The 26,798-nt window shown below is 40.6% G+C and overlaps 1 protein-coding gene across 7 annotated transcripts in view; it reads right to left on the reverse strand.

Moving 5' to 3' along the window:
- Window positions 1-26,798, reverse strand: part of UNKL (unk like zinc finger) — a 150,001-nt gene that overhangs the window by 22,246 nt on the left and 100,957 nt on the right. For 5 of the 7 annotated variants that reach the window (XM_074964896.1, XM_074964895.1, XM_074964894.1 and 2 more), the window contains one exon: window positions 14,710-14,887. The exons of 1 other annotated variant lie outside the window; for it this stretch is intronic. In XM_074964896.1, coding sequence (XP_074820997.1) covers window positions 14,710-14,887 — 178 coding nt within the window. Of the gene's footprint in view, window positions 1-3,224; window positions 3,281-14,709; window positions 14,888-26,798 lie in introns of those variants that run through there. One more of the 7 variants, XM_074964900.1, reaches the window with a different exon arrangement.

The following is a 26,798-nucleotide window of genomic DNA, read 5'->3' on the forward strand; positions in this document are numbered from 1 at the left end:
GGAAGATCCAGGGAACTATAGGCCAGTCACCTCACCTCAGTCCCTGGAAAAATCATGGAGCAGGTCCTCAAGGAATCAATTTTGAAGCACTTAGAAGAGAGGAAAGTGATCAGGAACAGTCAGCATGGATTCACCAAGGGCGAGTCATGCCTGACGAACCTAACTGCCTTCTATGATGAGATAACTGGCTCTGTGGATGAGGGGAAAGCAGTGGACGTGTTGTTGCTTGAGTTTAGCAAAGCTTTTGACACAGTCTCCCACAGTATTCTTGCCAGCAAGTTAAAGAAGTATGGGCTGGATGAATGGACTATAAGGTCGATAGAAAGCTGGCTAGATCATCGGTCTCAACAGGTAGTGATCAAGGGCTCCATGTCTAGTTGGCAGCCAGTATCAAGCAGAGTCCCCCAAGGGTCAGTCCTGGGACCAGTTTTGTTCAATATCTTCATTAATGATCTGGAGGATGGCGTGGATTGCACCCTCAGCAAGGTTGCAGATGACACTAAACTAAGGAGTGGTAGATACACTGGGAGGTAGGGATAGGATACAGAGGGACCTAGACAAATTAGAGGATTGGGCCAAAAGAAACCTGATGAGGTTCAACAAGGACAAGTGCAGAGTCCTGCACTTAGGATGGAAGAATCCCATGCACTGCTACAGACTCGGGACCAAGTGGCTAGGCAGCAGTTCTGCAGAAAAGGACCTAGGGGTTACAGTGGATGAGAAGGTGGAGATGAGTCAACAGTGTACCCTTGTTGCCAAGAAAGCCAATGGCATTTTGGGCCATATAAGTAGGAGCACTGCCAGCCGATCGAGGGACATGATCATTCCCCTCTATTTGTACTGTGTCCAGTTTTGGCCCCCACACTACAAGAAGGATGTGGAAAAATTGGAAAGAGTCCAGTGGAGGGCAACAAAAATTATTAGGGAGCTGGAGCATATGATTTATGAGGAGAGGCTGAGGGAACTGGGATTATTTAGTCTGCAGAAGAGAAGAATGAGGGGGGATTTGATAGCTGCTTTCAACTACCTGAAAGGGGGTTCCAAAGAGGATGGATCTAGACTGTTCTCAGTGATAGCAGATGACAGAACCAGGCGTAATGGTCTCAAATTGCAGTGGGGGAGTTTTAGGTTGGATATTAGGAAAAAACTTTTTCACTAGGAGGGTGGTGAAGCACTGGAATGGGTTACCTAGGGAGGTGGTGGAATCTCCTTCCTTAGAGGTTTTTAAGGTCAGGCTTGACAGGTCAGGCTTTAAGGTCAGGCTTTTAAGGCACCCAAGGTCGCAGGGCAGGGGTGACAGTCCCTCAGTGGTCTGGACTCCACCAAGAAAGGTAGTACCTATTGTCATGTTTCAGTTACTTTTCTATTTTCTAAAGATAGTGCCGGTAAAGCTTAGAAGTTCCACAACAGATTCTGCAGAGATCAGAAATTCTGCATTGAACAAAAAATCCCAGTTATATTCAGTGGGAAGGGATGTATCTTATTTCTCAATTAACCAACATTATTACTGTTCCTACTCAGCAGCAATTCTTCCCAGTGAACAACACTGGAGATTAGTTCCCCCAGAAGCATTCCTATTAAGTGGATTTTCCTGACTGGGGCTAAGTTAAAAAAAGTGCGTCCTATATTTTCATTTTTCCCAGTATATAAAAAAGTATAATACATGCACCTGTGCATTATTAAAAAACAAAGCAGAATACCATGATGTGCTGCAGTGTCATCCAAAGCTACAGTACTCATCTTTCATGTAAATTACTTAGGGTGGATTTTACAGATATTAAAGTTCATAAACAGCAAATACTGAATATGCCCAGCAACTATTCCTCAAAGTTTAATCACTTGGCTAGTTTAATAGTTCCCCCTCAAAATACTAAAAGGAATTAGAGGAAGACAATGACCCCTAATTAGCCATATTTGATTGATTTTTTTTGTTAAATTAGAATAGTAACCAAACCACCCTAGTCTTGCAAGCTTTCCAAGATGGAGGCGAGAAGGAGATGTTATATTTATATGATTTACAACTTTTAGTTTAAAACCAAAATCGCTCAAAGGCAGAGCTTTGTGGCAAACACCAGCATAAAGCACAGTCGTAGGGCCAAGTTACATATCACTTAAATAACTGGAAAAAGAAAAGGAGTACTTGTGGCACCTTAGAGACTAACAAATCTATTTGAGCATAAGCTTTCATGAGCTACAGCTCACTTCATCGGATGCATTCTATGCTCAAATAAATTTGTTAGTCTCTAAGGTGCCACAAGTACTCCGTTTCTTTTTGCGAATACAAACTAACACGGCTGCTACTCTGAAACCTTAAATAACTGGGTTTTCTAATGGGTTCTCTTGACAGTGACAGAAATAAAGCACATTATTTTCACTGCACTCACACACATACAAACAAGGCATAGCTATCACAACTCCAGCAATTATATTCACACATGCCAGTAACTCAAGAGGCTAAGTCCTTGCTTTAGAGAGAAAAGGCAGTAAGTCACTGTAAACACAGCAATGTATGCATAAAAGAGATCCCAGTTAGCCCAATTCTACTGATTCTGTTAACAGAAACAGCAGTACATGTTTTTTATTTATGCAAAAACACACACACCATAAGAATATTTACAGTAAGAAAAGCAACATTCTGCTTACCTCAATACCTAATTCAACTGGAACATCAAAAATAATCAAATACAGTATATCATGAAAAGCCCAGATTTATTTGACATTGTGCTTTGCAACATCTGTCCAGCTTCTCATGTCAATAAAGTATTATTGAAAATGAAATATAGCATTTTAAAATATTATATTCAATTTTGATCTTTTTAATATTTTAATTTTTAAATTAAAGCAAATTTACTATACTGGTATGTATTTTACTGTCATATTAATAACATTACATCTAACTAACCAAAATATTTCAGCTAGAATATTTTTCTTAGTAAAATATGATTTACTTGAATATTTAAACACTGGTTATGAAAACTTAAATTATATTTCTATTACTTTTATTTTAAAATAATCAGAAATAAGACTGACCAGGATTTGCAATCTTAAAAAATCTGTAATTTAAGAATAGCTTAAAATCACTTCTTTTCAGTTGTATCTCACAGCTCATTGAATAAGTTTTTTAGAAAAACAACTATGCACTTATTATAAAGTTGGTGAAAACATCCTCCATTTAATATTCTTCACTGATTTCTCTACTGAAAGAAATCAGATGCCTAACTTACCCTCTCTGGAAGTGCTGACTCACTTGTCTGCAGTCTCCTGGTCTCTGGCACACACCAATTTAAACAGAATTGTTCAGATGCACCAGCTAATCAGAGCAACTCCCTAATCACATGCTAAGCCACAGAATCTGCCAATGAATGCAATATGCAGTGTGCCTGTAGCTGTATTGGTCCCAGGATATTAGAGACTAGGTGGGTGAGATAATACCTTTTATTGAACCAACTTCTGTTGGTGAGAGAGACAAGCTTTCAACCTTACACAGAGCTGAAGAATCAGCTTGTCTCTCTCTTGTATCACCTCACCTTAACAACAAGGAGTCCAGTGGCACCTTAAAGACTAACAGATGTATTTGGGCATAAGCTTTCGTGGGTAAAAAACCCACTTCTTCAGATGCTTGTTGTTTTTGTGGAAACAGACAAACATGGCTACCCCCGATACTTCTCACCCACTTTGTCTCTCTAATGAATGCAATACACTGTTCCTATTCTATCACATTATACAACAGCCATATAGCCAGTTCTTCATGAATGTGTATTTACTCTGAAAAGAATGTAATGCATTTAGAAAACAAATGAATAATGTCTATAAAGGTTATATACTTTTGTGGATGAGTGGAACATGAAGTTAAAAACGATAAAGAATGCTTTATTTTCAAAAATACCCAATTTACAACAAAACAAGTGTGAATACTCTGAGCTGTTAACTTATACATAGAGATACAGTTTTTCACTTATAAAAATAAGTTAAAAATTAGGAAACCATTTAAATTTCAGATTTGTTTTGTTCTTTTTTTACATCAATCTTCATCCCCACTAACATCAGAAACAGTGATTGGCATGGGAACTTAATCATCTCCACTCTAGAATGCAAAATGAAACAGAACCCTATTAAGGTTACCTCAAACACCCACCCTTGACTGGATTGGCAAATTAATTACCCACCCTGCATCTGCCCCATTCCCATTGCCACTGAGAACTAGGTTGGAAAGGATCTGAATAATTCTCCATCACCCAACATGAAAACCACAGCAGGGAGCAAAAGTAAGAATCCAATGTTCAGATACAGCACTTCTGCCCTGTAACAAAGCAAGCTATTACTTGGAATAAAGAAACTGTCTGGGAGAAAAAACGTCAGTTGCAGTTAAAAGAGGAAGTTATTCACCTTGTGCAGTAATGATGGTTCTTCGCGATGTGTGTCCCTATGGATGCTCCGCTGTAAGTGTATCTGCGCCCCTGCACCTCTAATAAGATATTTTAGGTAGCAGTGTCTGTTCAGCCCACACATGTTCTCCCTCCCTCGTGGTCTGCCTTGAGGCTATCTAATACTACATGGGCGAACCCCACTCAGTTCCTCCTCTGCTGCAGAGCCCCTTATGCAGAACTCTGAAACAGGGGAGGAGAGTTAGTTTTGGAGCATCCATAGGGACACACATCTCAAAGAACCATTGTTACTGCACAAGGTGAGTAACTTCCTCTTCTTCAAGTAGCGTACCTATGGGTGCTCCACTGTAAGTGACTTCACAGTAGTATCCCCCATTGAGGGCTCGGGCTTCAGAGTGGAGTCTGTTACTACAGAGAATACTGTGAAGGTGAAGATGGTATCAGAGGCCAAACCTCTAGTGATCACATAATGTTCTGTGAAAGTGTGGGCAGAGGCCCAAGTCGCTGCTCTGCAGATTTCCGAGATAGGGACATCTTTAAGGAATGCGAACGAGGTAAAAATTGACCTAGTGGAGTGAGTATGGATTCCAAACAGAGGCAACAGACTGCACTCTTGATAACAGTGATTAATGCAAAGACTCATTTGGATAGTCTTTGAGCTGATATTGCGGAGCCTTTGGATCTTTCTGTGAATGAAAGGCATAGTTTAGGGGACTTCCTGAAGTCTTTAGTCCTGTCCAAGTAGAATGTGAGTGTTTTTCTAACATCTAGCATATGCAGAATCACCTCCCTGTTGTCACGAAGCTGGGAAAGAAAAGAAGTCTGGGGCTTTTATAAATACTGGGTCCTCTCCCTTTCAGACACATGTAGGAAAACACAGCACTAAAAATAGTGTGTTTGGGGTGCACTAAGAGTGACCATGGGAGGAAAAACCCATGGAGAACAAGATAGGGTCCAGAGGGCCTCACCAAACTGGTGAACACTGGACTTTAACTACTCCTTAACTGAATAAACTCATGGGGATTTATATTGCTTGCATTTTGGGATACTACTCTGTGTTTTAGTCTTTGTCCCTTATGCTATAATATCATCTGTAGTTCACGACTCTGTGTCTGCAGCTCTTGTCAAGCCTGAAATACTCACTGCACCTAATACTGTTGTTATAATCTGTATATAAAAGATGGCATGTACGGGTATAGTTGGAAAATTAATAACTCACTGATCATTAATATTTTTGAATGCTGTACACACAGGGTGTGTACAAAGAATTATGAATACGTGTTAGCATTATGTTCTTAAAATGTGTTTGGCAAGCAAAGTATAAGCCCAGTTTGCCCTAGACAGAAGAACGTATACTTGTCTCAGGCAGAGACAATAATGGTCCATTTACATAAAACGTAAACAAGCTATTAAGCTGGGGAGAAGTTAGTATGGCAGCTACGCCCCCAACAGGAGAGAAAAACTTCATCTGGGCTATAATCACAGGGGGTCTGAACTTCAAATGATAAGTAATTGAATCAACTGATTGCATATAATACTACTGTATTATAAAAGTGTATCAAGTAAGATCTTATGAAAGCTAAAGACATTGGAGACTAATATCACTGTGAAATGTATGTACTATATTAACACTATAGGAGGAAATATGGATATTTAATTATATTATGCTTTAAAATCTGTGACCAAACACAGGGACAAATAGGTTTTCTCCCAGAAAGGAGTTAAGGGAGCTATCTACCTGTCTCCGATGAAATTAAACAAAGTGCAACCAAAAACAATGGAAGCCCCATTTACATATGAATCAGCGGGGGGCTCGGAAGCCCACAGGAAGAGAAGAACAGCATGAGGTCATCCGGACAAAACAGTAAGTTTGGGAAGATATAAGGGGAGAGGAGAAGCCATCTTGCATACAAGAGGCCCGAGCACTTGCAAGCTGATAACGACGGGTCCTTCTAACAAGGGGGCTGAAGTCTCTGGGAATGGAAGATTGGTAAGGATCTTGAACAAAGACTGTAACTTGTTAAATTAGGTCTTAGCAATTAGAAAGCATATTTTTACTTTTGTTTGTAACCCTTAACTTTATTCCTTTTACTTGGTATCACTTAACCAATATTCTTTTGTTAATAAATTTGTTTTATTTTTACAATAAACCAACTCAGTGCTGTGCTTGAATAGAAGGGTGCATTTACCCCAGGTAAGTTAATAAGCTGTGATGTGCTTTTATTTCTTTAAAGGAGCAAACAAACATTATTATTTCTCTGAGTGTTCCAGGAGAGGGCTGGATGCTTCAGTGTAGTTTTGGGGAAATTTGGGACAGGGAGTGTGTTGGGGTCATCTCTGCAAGAAGTAACCAAAGAGTGGTGAGTTCCAGAATGGGGCTGCTGTGTTGTAGGCAGGCTGCTGGGGTCAGAGCACTGGACCAGGGCTGCATAGCATACAAATACTCAGAATACTGCCTGTTTGTGTCTTGACTGGAAGCATCCTGAAAAGAAAACCACAGCAGCAGAGCATTTTGAGGCATTGAGGGTTGCAAGGCAGGCAGTAACACAACCCTGCACTGGTCTGGATTGCAGCCCAGAACATGACAAACATACTTTTAAGAAAAACCTCTCCAACTCTGCTCTCCTTCATTTCATCACGTCTGTGATTGGCAGGAGATTCCTGATGCTCCTTTGTGCTGTCATAGTTCTCGATTCTCCTAGTCAACCCACAATGGACTAGATCTGTCTTCACCTAACTCCCTCCCAGAACACTTTCAGTCAAAACAATGTTTCTATTTTGAATAGTTAGGCCTCCTTTTTTCATCTTCAAAATCAAAACCAATAGACTCTGGAAGCTAACCCACAGTAACAGATGGTCTATGGGAAAACTAGATCTATGGGTGAATGTGAACTCAGAGGTTCTAAAGGGCTCTCTACCCCCAATCCCTATGTACCTTTATTGCTGTTTCTACTCTTAGTGAAAAGTCTGGGCTGCAGCAACAACAGACAACCCTGTGGAAATCCTAGGGGCAAGTAGGTGGAAGCAGTTTGAAGTTGTAAACAGCTCTCTCAGCCCGGCTCCCCACTCATTGCTGCTTGTGGAATGGTCAGAGCTATAAGCACACATTGTCCTATTTCCTTTATTTGGTTGAATTTAGGGCTGTCAAGCAATTAAAAAAATTAATCTCATGATTAATCGCACTGTTAAACAATAATAGAATACCATTTCTTTAAATATTTTTGGGTGTCTTCGACATTTTCAAATATAATGATTTCAATTAGAACACAGAGTACAAAGTGTACAATGCTCACTTTATATTATTATTTTTATTTCCAATATTTGCACTGCAAAAACCAAAAGAAATAGTATTTTTCAATTCACCTAATACAAGTACTGTAATGCAATCTCTTTATCATGAAAGTTGAACTTACAAATGTAGAATTATGTACAAAAAATAACTGCATTCAAAAATAAAACAATGTAAAACTTTAGAGCATACAAATCCACTCAGTCCTACTTCAGCCAATCGCTCAGACAAAACAAGTTTGGTTACAATTTGCAGGAGATAATGCTGCCCGCTTCTTGTTTACTATGTCACCTGAAAGTGAGAAGAGGCGTTCGCATGGAACTGTTGTAGCCGGCGTTGCAAGATACTTACGTGCCAGATGCACTAAAGATTCACATGTCCCTTCATGCTTTAATCACCATTCCAGAGGACATGCATCCATGCTGATGATGGGTTCTGCACGATAACGATCCAAAGTAGTGTGGACCGACGCATGTTCATTTTCATCATCTGAGTCAGACGCGACCAGCAGAAGGTTGATTTTCTTTTTTGGTGGTTCGGGTTCTGTAGTATTCGCATCTGAGTGTTGCTCTTCTAAGACTTCTGAAAGCATGTTCCACACCTCGTCCCTCTCAGATTTTGGACGGCACTTCAGATTCTTAAACCTTGGGTCGAGTGCTGTAGCTATTTTTAGAACTCTCACATTGGTACCTTCTTTGCGTTTTGTCAAATCTGCTGTGAAAGTGTTCTTAAAATGAACATGTGCTGGGTCATCATCCGAGACTGCTATAACATGAAATATATGGCAGAATGCGGGTAAAACAGAGCAGGGGATGTACAATTCTCCCCCAAGGAGTTCAGTCACAAATTAAATTAATTCATTATTTTTTTAAGAGCATTATCTGCATGGAAGCATGTCCTCCGGAATGGTGGCCGAAGCATGAAGGAGCATACGAATTTTAGCATATCTGGCACATAAATGCCTGGCAACGCCGGCTACACAAGTGCCATGCGAACGCCTGTTCTCACTTTTTCACATTATAAATAAGAAGCAGACAGCAGTATCTCCCATAAATGTAAACAAACTTGTTTGTCTTAGCGATTGGCTGAACAAGAAGTAGGACAGAGTGGACTTGTAGTCTCTAAAGTTTTACATCGTGTTTTTGAGTGCAGTTATGTAACAAAAAAGAAATATACATTTGTAAGTTACACTTTCACAATAAAGAGATTGTACTAGAATACTTGTATGAGGTGAATTGAAAAATACTATTTACCATTTTTTACACTGCAAATATTTGTAATAAAAATAATAATATAAAGTGAGCACTGTATACTTTGTATTCTGTGTTGTAATAGAAATCAATGTATTTGAAAACGTAGAAAAACATCCTAAAATATTTAATACATTTCAATTAGTATTCTATTGTTTAACAGTGCAATTAATTGCAATTAATTTTTTATCACAATTTTTTTGAATTAATCGCATTGAGTTAACTGCGATTAATCAACAGCCCTAGTTGAACTGCATCATGACTGACTGAAAGAGGGACGCCCCCCATCCTCATGCTTCGTTATGACATGTACCCTGTCCACTGTGCTCTATAACACAAAGTGGACACTTATACAAAACATAATTAAAATCAGTAGTAATCAAGGTTCCCCAAAGCCATGTAGATACATAGCCACGTACGTTGCTGATGGGTACTACACACTGCCCAGTGTCTGTCATGCAAGGGAGCCTCTTTAACACAATACAAATGCCTCCTTGCCTTATAGAGGAAGCAAATAACCTCACCTTTCAAAGAAGCGGAAAGACAGTGATTTGAGAAAGAAAAATGTCTGGGTCAATTATTGAGTGAACGTGAGGAAGAGGATATGGGATAGGGAGACTGTGTTGGAAAGAAGGTGAAAGCGAATGTGAGGTATTGAGTGAATGAGAAGGGAAGAACTACTGAAGGTATAACTGGAATACAGCTGGTGGTAGAGTAAGGAAGAGGGAATGAGAGCATCTTTGCTCATAGATTATAAACTTGAGCTCAGGCAGCCATTCATTTTACTCACCTCCCCACCCCACCCCCCGCAAATAATCATGATAATGACAGATTCTAAAGATTTCAATTGAATTGTTTCTTCTGTGTAATTTCTGCTGATTGGGTTCGCCTCAGAATCATTCTCACGTATCAATCAGCTTTCAGCACAACATTAATTGTACTTAAATATGGTAAAGCACCATGCACACCCCTAAAAAAACAAGGAGTACTTGTGGAACCTTAGAGACTAACAAATTTATTTGGGCATAAGCTTTCGTGGGCTAAAACCCATTTCATCAGATGCATGCAGTGGAAAATACAGTAGGAAGATATATATAACCAGAGAACATGAAAAAATGGGTGTTGCCCAACCAACTGTAACAAGACCAATTAATTAAGGTGGGCTATTATCAGCAGGAGAAAAAAAACCCTTTCGTAGTGATAATCAGGATGGCCCATTTCAAACAGTTGATTAGAAGGTGTGAGTTACAATAGGGGAAAAAAAATTAGCATGGGGAAATAGTTGTCACTTTGTGTAATGACCCATCCACTCCCAGTCTCTATTCAAGCCTAAATTTAATGGTGTCCAGTTTGCAAATTAATTCCAGTTCTGCAGTTTCTTGTTGGAGTCTGTTTTTGAAGTGTTTTTGTTGGAGAATTGCAACTTTTAGGTCTGAAATTGAGTGACCAGGGAGGTTGAAGTGTTCTCTGACTGGTTTTTGAATGTTACAGTGCAGTATAAATCATAAAACTAGATAACTTAATAAAATTCATGTAAAAATCACAGTAAAAACGCCATACACAAAGGAAATTCTAAAGCAATATACATTCTCCTCTGTCAATCCAGATAGATCTTATCTATTCATGTAAAGGACCAAAAAAAAAAAAAAAAAAAAAAAAAAAAGCGAGAAACCTGTTTGAATGGGATGCAGATAGTTTCATTTGAGAACGCAGTTAAAAGGCTCCATAGGCTTGAAATGTCACCTACCACAAAGGGCTAGTTCTAACTCACTCTCTAAAGTAGTGGTGCACAAACATTTCTAGTTGCGCCCCCACCCCTTACCATTAATGGAATCTGTTCACGCCTCCCCACCCTCCATTACTGCACACACAAGGCTTCCTCAGCAGTGGAGCTTGGGCTGAAGGCAGAGCTGGGGGCGGAACTGGGGATGGGGGAGGAGCTGGAGCTAGAGGCGGAGCTAGTCTGGGGATGGAGAGGAAATGAGGGCAGAGCTGGACTGGGAACAGCGTGGAGCTGGGGGTGGAGAAGGGCTGGGGGCTGAGCTGGTCTGGGGAATGGAGCAGGGCTGGAAGCATGACACTCACTCCCCGTCCCACCGTGGGGGCTGGCCCACTGTGCATCCCCGAAACGTTCCTCCATGTCCCCCAGGGGTCATGCCCCACAGTTTGGGGACCACTGCTCTAAAGTCAGGGAGAGTCTTTCCATTGACGTTAATAGGAGTTGAAATGGGTCTCAAAACAGCAGCATGCATCGTAGCACAATTCATCGCTGAACACCTGTAAATTTTGTTTTCTCACAAGTTTTATTCCCAAATTTGTCTGAGCTCCTGACAGATTTAAGAATAAAAATTTTGTGAATGACAATAATTAGGGGGTCTTTATCCCAACTTTCCTACAGTCATTCATAGATAAGAATGTAAACATAATGTACATGACAGGAAACTTCAAATGTGAGCTTTAATTGTAAGAATTGACCCATCTAACTGAATTTCTAATACAGAAATTTAAGAAGATGCAAGTTTTATTTAGAATACACCCGGTGTTTCACATTTATTAGCTAACTAAAACAACAAAGCAATTTATACCATGAATGTAACTTTCACAGCCCTAACTAGCAGCTAAGAAACACTCAGGAGGAATTGGATGGGTTCTAAAGGCTGAGATGTAAACACTGGGTTCTTGTCAGGGGAGTGCAGGTGCATTTTTCAGTTGTGAGGGTAAATACCTTTATCCCTTCCAGCTGCAAAACCCCCTGGACTCAGGGGAATTGGACAGAGAGCAGGAAGATGTGTGCGCTGGGAGAGAGGGACACTATGAGGGATTTCACATTAGTTATACCAATGTAAGCAAGAGGGAATGAGCCGTCATGGAGAACTCTTATACAGAAAAATACACATCTTCTGTAGCATACAGCAATTTAATCTTGTGTGTGTTAAAGTTAACACTGTAGTTATGTTGTATGCACAAAGAATATGCTCTTTCAACATTTTAAGCAAACTAACTGCCCAGTGGAACTGTTATCGAAGTACAGCAAATCAACTAATAAAGAGCACAGATAGCTGTTAAACACTTTGGGCTATTAGAAAATAGAAGCCAACAAACTTAAAAATTAAAAAGATAATTTTTACCTAATCTATAATTATGCTGTGAAATTCACTTATGTATCACTTATGCTAACAGTTTAGGAAGGTTCTAAAAAGGAAGAAACAGTCACTTATCTTAAAATAACTATGGTTCTTCAAGATGTGCTGTCCATACATATATTCCACTCTTGATGTGCATGGACCCCATGATCTCGAGACCAGACTCTTCTGGCTAGCCATGCCTATTGGGGCCATGCCTGTGCCCCTAGTGTCCTCATGCCCTGTACCAAAGGCACAAAGGGTAAAGTGGGCCCAACCGCCCATTAGCTACTTTGTCAATACAGAATCCAGATGTTAAGGGACTCCATAGTAGCAGGGAAGGAGGGCGCATCTCAAACAACCATAGTTACTGTAAGGCAAGTAACCATTCCTTATTCTCCAAGTGATTTTCCATACATACTCCACTCTTGGTGACTCTCAAGCACTGACCTCATAAGAAGGAGGTGGGTGTTTGGAGTCCACCAAAACAAAGACTGTAGCACAGCTCTGCCAAAAGAAGCATCATATCTTGATGTTTCAATGAGGGTACATGTTTTGTAAAGATATGGACTGAACCCCAAGTTGCTGCCCTGTGTATTTCTGAGATGGGTATGCTTCCCGCAGATGATGCCTGAGCCCTATTGGAATGAGTCCTAACCTGAGCTGGTGGAATCCGAATTGGCTAGCTTATAATAGACTAATGAAACTATCAAAAGCCTGAGGGTTGAAATAATAAGACCCGTCAAGAAATTTCTTGGGGAGACTCTAAATGATTTAGTCCTATATAAATAGTACAAGAGTGCTCTAAAGACATCTAACATATGTCAACTAACCTCCCCCTGATTAGAATGTTGTGGTGGTGGTGGTGGGGGAAGGGGAGCATAGGCGCTGACTTCTGCTGGCGCCGGTGGGTGCTCGACCCCCCTGCCCCGCCCCGACTCCACCCCAACCCACCTCCTCCCACCCCTGCCCCGCCCCCATTCCAACCCCTCCCCCAAAGTCTCCGCCCCAACTCTGCCCTCTCCCTGACCCCTTCCCCAAACCCCCGTTCTGGCCCCACCTCCTCCCCCGAGACCACTGCATTCCCGCTCCTCCCCCTCTCTCCCAAAGCTTGTTACGCCATGAAACAGGTGTTTCGCGGCGGCAAACACTGGGAGGAGAAGCGGGGACACGGTGCACTCAGGGGAGGAGGCCGAGGTGAGGTGAGCTGGGGCGGGGTGGGGAACTTGGCTGCCGGTGAGTGCAGAGCACCCACCAATTTTTCCCCGTAGGTGTTCCAGCCCCAGAGCACCCACAGAGTCAGCACCTATGGGGGGCGGAAATCTGGCAAATGAATTTAGTTCAAATGAAAATCAGCAACTATTTTATGCAAAAACTTGGGATGAGGCCTCAGGATGACCTTATCCTTATGGAATATTTTATGAAGAACGCCTGCATAAGTTCCTGTATTCCCCAATTCTTTTGGCTGATAATTGCTACTTAAATATTATCTTCATGGATAAATATAGCAAAGAGCAAGTTACCAACAGCTCAAATGGGGCTCTCATTAAACCTTCTAGGACAGTAGAGGACAACCTGCAGCCTACACGTGGCCCGTCAGGGTAATCCGCTGGCGGGCTGTCAGTTTGTTTACATTTGCACAGATGCCCGCAGCTCCCAGTGGCTGCGGTTCACCGTTCCCGGCCAATGGGAGCTGCAGGAAGCGATGCAGGCCACAGGGATGTGAAAACACATTATAACTGGTACCAGGAAAAAATACTCTCTCTCAAAAATCTGAAAATAAAAACAAAAACAACAAGCCCACATGCCAACTGGCAAAAACTACACTAACTACAATAAATATTCATAAAACTAATTGCTTACAATTATGTAAAAAACAGTTCTTGTGAAAACAATGTGGAGTCTGGTGGCACCTTAAAGATGCACAGATTTATTTGGACATAAGCTTTCGTGGGTAAAAAAATCCCGCTTTTTCAGATGCATGTGAGTTCTTGTGAGCGCATCATGACACAGACATTGCCAGCTACGAGTGGTGAAGAGGGATCTGAGGGGCAGTTGGGCATGCTCTATCATTTATGCCCTCAGTACAGGGCACAAGGACATTCAGGGCACATGCACAGCCCCGATGGACACTGCTGGCCAAAAGATTCCAATCTCATGAGCATTAAGAATGGAATATATAGGGACAATCACTCAAAGAAAGAATTCGCATTTCTATTAATAGAATATAATCTGCAATTAAACTTGTTAGAATAAAATTGTAAAATAATATCCGTCCTCATGTTCGATGGAATGAACAGATCACCAGCAGGAGTCAGGAAAATAACCCCTCTCCTATAAGAGCACAATTAGATACATTATCAAAGTTTTATAACTTCTTAAATATTGGCCACTATCAGAAACAGAATACCAGATTAAATGGTCCACTGATCTGTTCCAGGTTGATAATTCCTAAATTTCCATCTGAGAATTTACAAAAGCTGCTTATTTGGAAAAACATTAAATTCAATTCCAAGTATTAATTTTAATTGCTGATAATAAAGCAAATATGTAAAAATATAACTGCCCTTCTCCGTATGCATTTTCTGAACGTATATTAAAATAGAATAATCTTGAAAAAAATACAAAACGTGTGCAATAAAAGAGGAAATGCTCAGACTTACCTATAACTGATTCAACTGTATTACTGCCAGGGTAGAATGGGAGAGCTTTGGCACTGATAGCTGAGAGAGCTGTTGGGGATGAATTATCTGATCCAATACTGGAAGCCAGACTAGAAGTTATACTGGAGGTTATACTTGAAGCAAGTGGATTAACCACTGAAAAAACACTGAGGTGGTTCTGTTTAAAAATATATAAATAAAATAAGCAAAATGCATTTGTAAACAAAATTATTAAAATAATCTTAAAAACAAAGATTTGGGAGACATTATATAGGTTATTTAAATTTGCACAATAGAAGAATCTATGGAATTAATGAATTTAGGATCATGTTCCTGTCTATTTGGCAGAAAATGTGCTTAACACAGCTAGCACATTCCAATAGTCTGGAAATTGCTCCCAGAAAATATATGTCACAAAGGCAGTTATACAACAGGCTAGGACAGTTTGAGCCTGAGGAACAATTCCAAAAGAAAAAAAAAATCCATGCAAGAGGTGACTGAGGTCAGTTCCGTATTCCCATATAAAAATGATCAAAGAAATTTGAGGTATAAAAGACCTAGAGGCATTAGGTCATTTAATCCATTCTCTAGACGTAAACATACAGACTCACACACCTATATCTTACTGAAGCTAGAGTCCAAGTTAGCTAGCGTAGTGTCAAAATATGACTGTACATATGGCGCTTGTAACCCTGTGCTGCTTACCTCTAGCTGAGCCCTGCTGACCCAAGGAAAGAGGTTAGGTTTTTGATTCAAGTTAGTTTTTTCCCTACAAATTTATTAAATGTCACCAGTTAACATTCTGAACAGGAAAATTAAGTTTCAAAAAGTTTGGAGTGAGTCTGTGCACAACCCAACTTTTTTTTTCGTCTTTTAATTTAAAAAATTAACAAAATAATAATATCAAGTTTCACTAACAGTGTATGGAACAATAACTTATTGCATTGGTGCCTATGACTCAGGAGCACTGAATTTGCATTAATACATTAGTTCTCTGCTGAAGAGCTAAACTGATTTGTACTAATATCTTTGGTGGTTTCTAGTCAGATTTCAGACATGGATATACTATGGAAACGAGGCTGGTTGTAAAACTGATAAACAGTTTCTATATGGCAATGGACAAAGGCCAGATATGCATATTGATACTTGAAGATATTTTTGTAGTTTTCTGATCCTGTCCATGAAGGGATACTGTTGACTTGTCTCAAGATCTTGCACAGGTGGATAGTGTATTACGCTGACTTCATCAATTTATTTTGCGTGCATCTCAAAGGGCTATGGTGGGAGCTGCATCTCCTTCTTGAAAGTTCGATCTAAGTCTGCATTTCTAGTGCACTACTCAGTGTGATAGCTAGCTCTCAGCTGTGAAGTCTCTTAAATTCTCAGTTCAGTCACCTCTTTCGTTCAACCTATGATAGAATGCTTGGAGAGACTACTGTATGCAACGTAGCTGTGGCCGTGTTGGTCCCAGGATATTGGAGAGACAAGGTGGGTAATATCTTTTATTGGACCAACTTCTGTTCGTGAAATTCTATAGAGTATGCTGTGTCATCAATATGCCAATATTCCTAGATCTACAACTTTGCTTCCCAAGTATCCCAGTGTTGGAGTGAAACAGAAATCTATGAAAAGTAGCCAGGTAATGAATGAGACAGGGGACTGCAGGAAGAGAAAGGATGGTCTAGCGGTTACTGCAGTTGAATTCACCCTGAAGCATGGATAGAATCCAATTCCTTTGCCACAGAATTCCTATGTGATGCTGGGAAAGTCATTTAAATCTAACACTTACTTCACAGGTGGTCACCAATTGGATATTCCTCATTTTCTAGGTGCCTACTTTTGTAAATCAGATCTTAGGTCCTATCACTCACAGCTGCAACTGAAGTCAATGGGAGTGATGTTTTGAACCGATAAAGTGCTATAAAATATTAAGTTCTCTGAAAAATCAGGGCATAGGCATCTCAAATAGGGCACCCAAAAATTGCATATACTTCTGAAATTAATGTCTCTGTGCCCCATTTCCCTATCTGTAAAATGGAAATAATAATACCAACTTACCTCACAGGGATGTTGTGAAGATAAATTCATGAATGTTAGTGAAGTGTGAAGATGCTACAGTCAGGAGTGCCACAGAAAAGTCCATGACAAAATTAATAATTCCATATTCAGAGCATAGTTTGAATGGTATGCAATAAATACAGCACGGGGCCACACGGTGAAGATTGAGGATAAAACAAAATATTGAGTATTTTATCATGATGTGAGCACCATTCATCCTGTGCAGTGAATGAGGAAAAAATAGTATGTAATCATGTACTTCAAAACTGTGTCATAACTAAGGATACGGTTTGGTCATGAAGGTCACGGATTCCGTGACTTTAACAGATCTCTGTGACTTCTTCAGCTTTGGCTTCAGCCCCCACCGTGACCATACCCTGATTTTGTATATTTTTACCATGACTGCTCCGTGAAGTTTGCCTAATTTTACCGTGACAAAATCATATCCATAATCATAACACACAAGGGGGCAGAATTAAGAATACACAGGCCACCTTATTTATAGCATTTCCTATATTCTGTTTGATTTTCAACATTAACATAGTTTTTTGTATGTAATTGTAGATAGAATGAGGTAGAACTACATTTATTACCTGATCCTGCAAACATGTACACTTTGATTTACATGGGACAACTTATGTGTGAAGTTATCAGGACATGTCACGTGCATAAAGTTATCACATGTGTAATTGTTTGCTGGATCAGGGCCTTCGTTTGCACCTTAAAAGCAGCCCAGTAGTTGAGACAACTCTTCTCAGCACACTGTTAGCTATGTTTGCCAAGTACGCATGTGAAGTGCAGTCTTCCTTCCCTAAGAACGCTGGTTAAAAGTACTAAAAGAACCTAACCCCCAATATTACACATGTGCAAAGTAAAATTTTCAGCGATGCATATCTCTGCCCAATGAAACCCAACATTTCTAAAGAGAGCTATTTCTCTGCCATATTTACACTTCCTAGCCCAACTGTTTTGGTGCTAGCATGATTAAAAAAAGTGTAATCACTTATTTTTAAGTGGGAAAATATTTTCTCACTTGTGGATCTAAATAAGATATAGTTGTTTCAGCTCCATCTTTTAAAAATCATCTTTAGGGAGAGATGAGACCTAGAAGTTTTCAGCCAGAAAGAGGAAGTTTCAGAAATGAAAATAGGGTTTATAATAAGAATAATCAAGCAACCTTTACTATAACAGTCACTAGCACTTCAATCGTTACTCTTCTCGATGGAGTTAAACCTTGTTGTTATGGTCAGGCATGGCCACTGCATTACAATCAGGGTAAATGGAAAGAAGCCATTGGAATCAGGTGGCTGAAAGAGTAGCAGTAGCACCCAAAACACAGGCACATGGCAAAACTGAGTAGAAGCTGAATCTGAGTAGAAGCCCAAGCGATTTCAAATGCCGGGGCTAGCACTTTGATTGGCGGAACTGTTTTGGTATCTACGTGAGAGAGTGAGCGAGGAACACCACAAGCTGGAGCGGAGCGAGAAAGCTAAGCGGATAGTAATAGCCGGCTGGTAATGTCGCCCTGAGAGAAAGTGAAGAGAAGAAAGCTGGCTGGGTACAGAGCGCTGGCTGCAAAGACAGGGTTGGAAGAGCAAACAAAGGACCTGTCTCCTGCTGTGTGTTTCCTACTATGTTCAGGGAACCAGGACTCTGTACATTCTTTGTAAATGAACAAAACTGCATCAAATACCTACTCTCAATTTCTCCTCCTAACTGGAACAACCTGCAAAGATCCCAAATTCTTGCCTAGCCACTCGGTCGAAAGTGGTAACATTACATAAGAACGGCCATACTGGGTCAGACCAAAGGTCCATCCAGCCCCATATCCTGTCTACCGACAGTGGCCAATGCCAGGTGCCCCAGAGGGAGTGAACCTAACAGGTAATGATCAAGGGATCTCTCTCCTGCCGTCCATCTCCACCCTCTGACAAACAGAGGCTAGGGACACCATTCCTTACCCATCCTGGCGAATAGCCATTAATGGACTTAACCTCCATGAATTTATCCAGTTCTCTTTTAAACTCTGTTATAGTCCTCGCCTCCACAACCTCCTCAGGCAAGGAGTTCCACAGGTTGACTGTGCGCTGAGTGAAGAACTTCTTCCTTTTATTTGTTTTAAACGTGCTGCCCATTAAATTTCATTTGGTGGCCCCTAGTTCTTATAGTATGGGAACAAGTAAATAACTTTTCCTTATTCACGTTCTCCACACCACTCATGATCTTATATACCTCTATCATATCCCCCCTTAGTCTCCTCTTTTCCAAGCTGAAAAGTCCTAGCCTCTTTAATCTCTCCTCATATGGGACCCGTTCCAAACCCCTAATAATTTTCGTTGCCCTTTTCTGAACCTTTTCTAATGCCAGTGTATCTTTTTTGAGATGAGGGGACCACATCTGTATGCAGTATTCGAAATGTGGGCATACCGTGGATTTATATAAGGGCAATAAGATATTCTCCATCTTATTCTCTATCCCTTTTTTAAATGATTCCTAACATCCCGTTTGCTTTTTTGACTGCTGCTGCACACTGTGTGGACATCTTCAGAGAACTATCCACGATGACTCCAAGATCTTTCTCCTGATTAGTTGTAGCTAAATTAGCCCCCATCATATTGTATGTATAGTTGGGGGTATTTTTTCCAATGTGCATTACTTTACATTTATCCACATTAAATTTCATTTGCCATTTTGTTGCCCAGTCACTTAGTTTTGTGAGATCTTTTTGAAGTTCTTCACAGTCTGCTTTGCTCTTAACTATCTTGAGCAGTTTAGTATCATCTGCAAACTTTGCCACCTCACTGTTTACCCCTTTCTCCAGATCATTTATGAATAAGTTGAATAGGATTGGTCCTAGGACTGACCCTTGGGGAACACCACTAATAAACCCTCTCCATTCTGAAAATTTACCATTTATTCCTACCCTTTGTTCCCTGTCTTTTAACCAGTTCTCAATCCATGAAAGGATCTTCCCTCTTATCCCATGACAACTTATTTTACGTAAGAGCCTTTGGTGAGGAACCTTGTCAAAGGCTTTCTGGAAATCTAAGTACACTATATCCACCAGATCCCCCTAGTCCACATGTTTGTTGACCTCCTCAAAGAACGCTAATAGATTAGTAAGACATGATCTCCCTTTACAGAAACCATGTTGACGTTTGCGCAACAATTTATGTTCTTCTATTTGTCTGACAATTTAAGTCTTTACTATTGTTTCGACTAATTTGCCCGGTACTGATGTTAGACTTACCAGTCTGTAATTGCCAGGATCACCTCTACAGCCCTTCTTAAATGTTTAATTAAATATTAAAAATGCTTAAACATTCAACACTTATACAGCACTTTAAATGTGCAAAATCCTGTATAAACAAACCAATTATGCTACTGTTTTTCCTGGGCTTTGAAGATTAAATACCTTCATAAATGTTAAGTATTTATTAATTATTGTTAGGGCCTAACCAAATTCATGGCCATGAAAACCGCATCATGGACCATGAAATTTGGTCTCCCCTCTGCGAAATCTGGTCTTTTATGTGCTTTTACCCTATGCTATACAGATTTCATGGGGGAGACCAGCGTTTCTCAAACTGGGAGTCCTGCCCAAAAGGGAGTTGCAGGGGGGTCATAAGCAGTAATGAGCTGCCAAAATCTGAAGAACCGGTTCCTTCAGTCGCTCCGGGATTTCGGCGGCACTTCAGCGGCGCGTCCTTCACTGGCTCCAGGTCTTCAGCGGCACTGAAGGACCTGCTGCCGTAGACCTGGAGTGAGTGAAGGACCCGCCGCCGAAGTGCCACCAAAGACCCGGAGCGCCGCTGGGTGAGTAAAAATTAAAAAGGGATTCAAAGCCGGAAAGGACGGTCCTGCAGGCCAGATGTGGCCCCCGGGCCAGGAGTTTGCCAACCCCTTTAACTACCGGTTCTAAATCAGCTTCAAAATTTAACAACCAGTTCGCGTGAACCAGTGCGAACCGGCTCCAGCTCACCACTGGTCATAAGGTTATTTTAGGGGGGTTGCAGTGTTACCACCCTTATTTCTGTGCTGCCTTCAGAGCACGGCAGCTGGAGAGCAGCGACTGTTGGCCGGGCGCCCAGCTCTGAAGGCAGTGTGCAGCCAGCAGCGCAGAAGTAAGGGTGGCAATACCATACTATGCCACTCTTACTTCTACGCTGCTGACTTCAGAGCTGAGCGGCCAGAGTGTGGCGGCTGCTGACTGAGGGCTCAGCTCTGCAGGCAGCAGCGCAGAAGTTTGGGTGGCAATACCATACCATGCCATCCTTACTTCTATGCTGCCCAGCTCTGAATGCCAGCAGCAGCGTAGAAGTAAGGGTAGCAGTACTGCAACCCCCCCACAATAACATTGTGCCTCCCTCAACTCCTTTTTGGGTCAGGACCCCTACTATTACAACACCGTGAAATTTCAGATTTAAATAGCTGAAATCATGAAATTTACTATTTTTAGGGCTGTCGATTAATTGCAGTTAATTCACATGATTAACTCAAAAATATTAATCACGATTAAAAAAATTAATTGTGATTAATTCCACCATTAAACAACAGAATACCAACTGAAATTTATTAAATATTTTTGATGTTTTTCTATTCATATACATTGATTTCTATTAGAACACAGAAAACAAAGTATACAGTGCCCACTTTATATAATATTTTTTATTACAAATATTTGCACTGTAAAAATGATAAAACAAAAATAGTATGTTTCAGTTCACCTCATACAAGAACTGTAGCGCAATCTCCTTATCTTGAAAGTGTAACTTACAAATATAGATTTTTTTTGTTACATAACTGCACTCACAAAACAATGGAAAACTTTAGAGGCTACAAGTCCACTCAGTCCTACTTCTTGTTCAGCCAATCACTAAGACAAACAAGTTAGTTTACATTTATGGAAGATATTGCTGCCTGCTTCTTATTTACAATGTCACCTGAAAGTGAGAACAGGCGTTCGCATGGCACTTGTGTAGCTGGCGTTCCAAGGTATTTATGTGCCAGATATGCTAAAATTCGTATGTCCCTTCATGTTTCGGCCACCATTCCGGAGGACATGCTTCCATGTTGATGATGCTCGTTAAAAAAATGTGTTAATTTAATTTGTGACTGAACACCTTGGGGGACAACTGTATGTTTCCTGTTCTGTTTTACCCGCATTTGCCATATATTTCATGTTATAGCAGTCTCAGATGATGACCCAGCACATGTTCATTTTAAGAACACTTTCACAGCAGATTTGACAAAACGCAAAGAAGGTACCAATGTGAGAGTTCTAAAAATAGCTACAGCAATCGACCCAAGGTTTAAGAATCTGAAGTGCTGTCCAAAATCTGAGAGGGATGAGGTGTGGAGCATGCTTTCAGAAGTCTTGAAAGAGCAACACTAGCATGCAAAAACTACAGAACCCGAACCACCAAAAAAGAAAATCAACCTTCTGCTGGAGGCATCTGACTCAGATGATGAAAATGAACATGCGTCGGTCCACACTATTTTGGATCATTATCGTGCAGAACCCATCATCAGCATGGAAGCATGTCCTCTGGAATGGTGGTTGAAGCATGAAGGGACACGTGAATCTTTAGCGCAACTGGCATGTAAATATCTTGCAATGCCAGCTACAACAGTTCCATGCGAACGCCTGTTCTCACTTTCGGGTGACATTGTAAACAAGAAGCGGGCAGCATTCTCTCCTGCAAATTGTAACCAAACTTGTTTGTCTGAGCGACTGGCTGAAGTGGGACTGAGTGGACTTGTATCTCTAAAGTTTTACATTGTTTTATTTTTGAATGCAGTTATTTTTTGTACATAATTCTACATTTGTAAGTTCAACTTTCATGATAAAGAGATTGCACTACAGTACAGTATGAAGTGAATTGAAAAAAACTATCTTGTTTTTTACAGTGCAAATATTTGTAATAAAAATAAATATAAAGTGAGCACTGTACACTTTGTATTCTGTGTTCTAATTGAAATCAATATATTTGAAAATGTTGAAAACACCCAAAAATATTTAAAGAAATGGCATTCTATTATTGTTTAAGAGTGTGATTAATCGCATGATTAATCACAATTAATTTTTTTAATTGCTTGACAGCCCTACTATTTTTAAAATCCTATGAGAGTGAAATTGACCAAAATGGACAGTGAATTTGGTAGGGCCCTAATTATTGTTTATCTAGGTTCTTATATGAAATCCACTGCTGCGGAATGAGTGGCACCTCTCTGACATCTGAGTGGTGGAGGAACTGGAGAACAAACTGAGGTTCTGTAGCCAGGCTATACCATAGGTTCACCTTCAGGATACTAAGAAAGCTAGCTGTATTAATACAGTTAGCTATCTAGTCTGGATTTTGTCACTAAATCAGAGTTGCCTCTGTTTCTAATCCTGATTAGTTTCTGTCCACTTTTTTTTCTTTTTCCTTCTTTTGGACACTATGAATGTTATTGTCATAGGCTTTAAGGCCATTAGGGGCCATTGTGATCATCTGGTCTGAGCTCCTGCATAACAAAGGCCATAGAATTTCACCTCGTAATTCCTGCTTCAAGTGTAACAATCAATTCCTCCATATTCCTTGAATCCCCTGACTCAGTTCAAACTCCTATATATCTCACCCACTCCTACCCCTCTTCTTCCCTATACTCCTCTCTCCATGCTATTCTTTTTATCACCTTCTCTCAGCTTCATACCTTTTTTCATGCCACTACTTGTTATCTATCAAACATGCTCTCTACTTCTTAAAATCCTTCCTTTAAAACCCACTTCCTTCCAGGAATCCTTCCTATCTTGTTCCCCCGCCCCCCCAGTTTTATCTCCATACCTTTCCTTACCTGAATTGCTGTCTTTATGTCTGAGATTTGAAGCTTGTTGGGGCAGACAATGTGTCTTGCTATGTTTTATAATAACTAACTAGCTAGCTAGCTAGGTAGCTAGTGCTTATATTGAGCTTTTCATCTACAGATCTCAAAACACTTTCCAAAGCTGGTCAGTGTGATTATCTCCATTTTACAGATAGGCATACTGAGTCAGAGACAGGTGAAATGACCTGTCCAGGTTACCCAGTAGGCTAGTGGCAGAGTCTGGAATAGAACCAAGGTCTCCCGAATCTCAGTCCAGTGCTCCATCCACTAGGTCCTCTGAAGAGAAACAAGAGTCATAGAATCATAGAATATCAGGGTTGGAAAGGACCTCAGGAGGTCATCTAGTCCAACCCCCTGCTCAAAGCAGGACCAATCCCCAATTAAATCATCCCAGCCAGGGCTTTGTCAAGCCTGACCTTAAAAAACTTCTAAGGAAGGAGATTCTGTGTTCTTTTACTGCTGTATATAAAAGATAGTAAAAAATATTAAATCTCTCTCTTTTTATTCTTCCTTTGCAAGTTGAGACACATCTGAAGATTTGCTCACTTTTCTGAGGTTTAATCCTGTGCCCTGGGCAAACACTCCTATAATCTTTTAAGGATATCCCCTCTATAATCCTTACCAGGACTTTGCAATAACCAATGAAGAGACCACCAGCAAAGAATCCTTCCCATATTTCACACTGAGCCCAGCTTGTCCTGAGACAGGATTTTAGGAGATTAGTGAGTGGTGTATGTATATACAGTACAATCATGATTATTCTGTATCTCATCTAACCTCAGGACCTTGATTTAAGAAGAGTTTGGCAAAACTTTATGGAGATGGGAAGAGGAGGGAGACAGCTTATACTGAGAACACTTTATACGGTATACCAAGCTGCGAAGTGATGCCGGATATTTCCTTTGCCTTTGGGGAAGTTCATTGCCCTCTCCCTGGGTAATGCCAAGCCACCTCTGTCAAAGAGGATTTATCTCTTGTTCTTCAAGAGATGCCAGAAGTGCACTTTTTTTTTTGGACTGCATCAATTTGCACTAAATGGCAGGCACAAAAATGCACAAACATTTCCAGGGAGGAGCACAGTTGAAAACATAGCATAGATAATTCGATAAAGTGCATTTTACTGTAGTTTTGTTTGGGAAGAGAGTTAACTTTTCCCCTAGTTAATAGTTAAGAGAATGGATTTTTGATTTAACTGATAAATTAACAGAAAGCAAACAACTGAAATAAAATGATTACAGAAAAGATAACGTTCATCACTGAAAAGAAAGTTTCAAAAGTGGGATCCCATCTACATCCAAAACATTTTTAAAAAGCTAAACTATCAAAACTGGAATTTCACCGGAGCCTGTTATTCACCTTTCAGAACACTGTCTCAGGGCTTGTCTACATGCGATGTTACTCCACAGCACAAGACAGGATGTGTATCCACAGCAAACTAGTTTGCCTGTAATATCCCATGTGGACATTGCTACATACACTAAAAGTTCCATAGTACATTGATGTATTCCAGTTTCAAACAGCAGTACATCAAAAGCACACTCAGAACTTTTAGTGTGCTGCAGCAGTGTCCACACAGGACTTTACTGTGTGCCAAACTGGTGCACTGTAGATTCATACTCTGGCTTGCTGTGCAGTAATGTCCCATGACAACAAGTCCTTACTATTATGGTTTACTGTGAAAACTACACTGCACATTCTCCAAAAGAATTAATCTATAGAGCAGGGCACTAGATGGACTTTCACTATGAAGTTTCCAATCATTTCTAAATGTAGAGATTTCATAGAATCCAGAATTGTAAGAGCTCCTGTACCATCTAGTTCAGTAGAAAGAAAAGGAGTACTTGTGGCACCTTAGAGACTAACCAATTTATTTGAGCATAAGCTTTCGTGAAAGTGAGCTGTAGCTCACGAAAGCTTATGCTCAAATAAATTGGTTAGTCTCTAAGGTGCCACAAGTACTCCTTTTCTTTTTGCGAATATAGACTAACACGGCTGTTACTCTGAAATCTAGTTCAGTGGTTCTCAACCTGGGGTCAGCAGACCTCTGGGGATCCGCAGACTATGTCTAAGATTTCCAAAGGGGTCCAGGCCACCATTTGAAATTTTACTGATCTAGTTCATCTCTGTACTTGGGCAGGTTTGCTTCCTCTTGGACATTTTCTACTGTTTTATCCAGCCTATTTTTAAATGTCTCAAGTGATGGGGCTTCAATCCCTTGCGAACCTGCACAGGGATGGCTACAATCTACCCCTACATATTACTTTCTTCTTTAACCACTTGCTCACAGCTTTTCTGCTTTCTGTACTCCTCATGCATTTAAAATCAACTGAAAAAGAATGATATCTTCATACTGGAGCTACACATCAGACCGTAGTAAAATGGCAATAAAATAAACACAGAACAGAAATGAAAAGAGCAGCATGACTAGAATTCTTAGGGCATCTGCCCAGTAACTCTCAATGGAGAGAGGTGACACAGAAGTTCATGGGCACAAGAGAGCCAATTAACTGTTTTCTTGTTGAGAGAAAAAAAAGTTACTAACCTTTCTGTAGCTATGGTTCTTCGAGATATGTTGCACATGTCCATTCCACTGTAGGTATGTGCGTGCCCTGAGCACAGCTGCTGGAAATTTTTCCCTCAGTGGTACCTGTCAGGGCAGCTCGGGTGCCCTCTGTTGCTGCATGCTCATAGTGCCAGTATAAAGCGTACAGCCAGCCCCGCGTCCCCTCAGTTCCTTCTTTCTGGCCAATTCCGATGTAGAGGGATATTAGAATGACACAAGCCCAGTTCTGTTTGATCTTTAGTAGAACCTTGTGCACAAGCGGGATAGGAAGGAAAGAGTAGTACATGTGACCTATCCATTGGAGTAGGAAGGCGTCCATGAGGGCCAAGAAGGCCAATGGCATTTTGGGATGTATAAGTAGGGGCATAGCCAGCAGATCGAGGGATGTGATCGTTCCCCTCTATTCGACACTGGTGAGGCCTCATCTGGAGTACTGTGTCCAGTTTTGGGCCCCACACTACAAGAAGGATGTGGATAAATTGGAGAGAGTCCAGCGAAGGGCAACAAAAATGATTAGGGGTCTAGAGCACATGACTTATGAGGAGAGGCTGAGGGAGCTGGGATTGTTTAGTCTGCAGAAGAGAAGAATGAGGGGGGATTT

The sequence above is a fragment of the Natator depressus genome, chromosome 10 (assembly GCF_965152275.1).
Source record: "Natator depressus isolate rNatDep1 chromosome 10, rNatDep2.hap1, whole genome shotgun sequence".
Taxonomy (NCBI): domain Eukaryota; kingdom Metazoa; phylum Chordata; order Testudines; family Cheloniidae; genus Natator; species Natator depressus.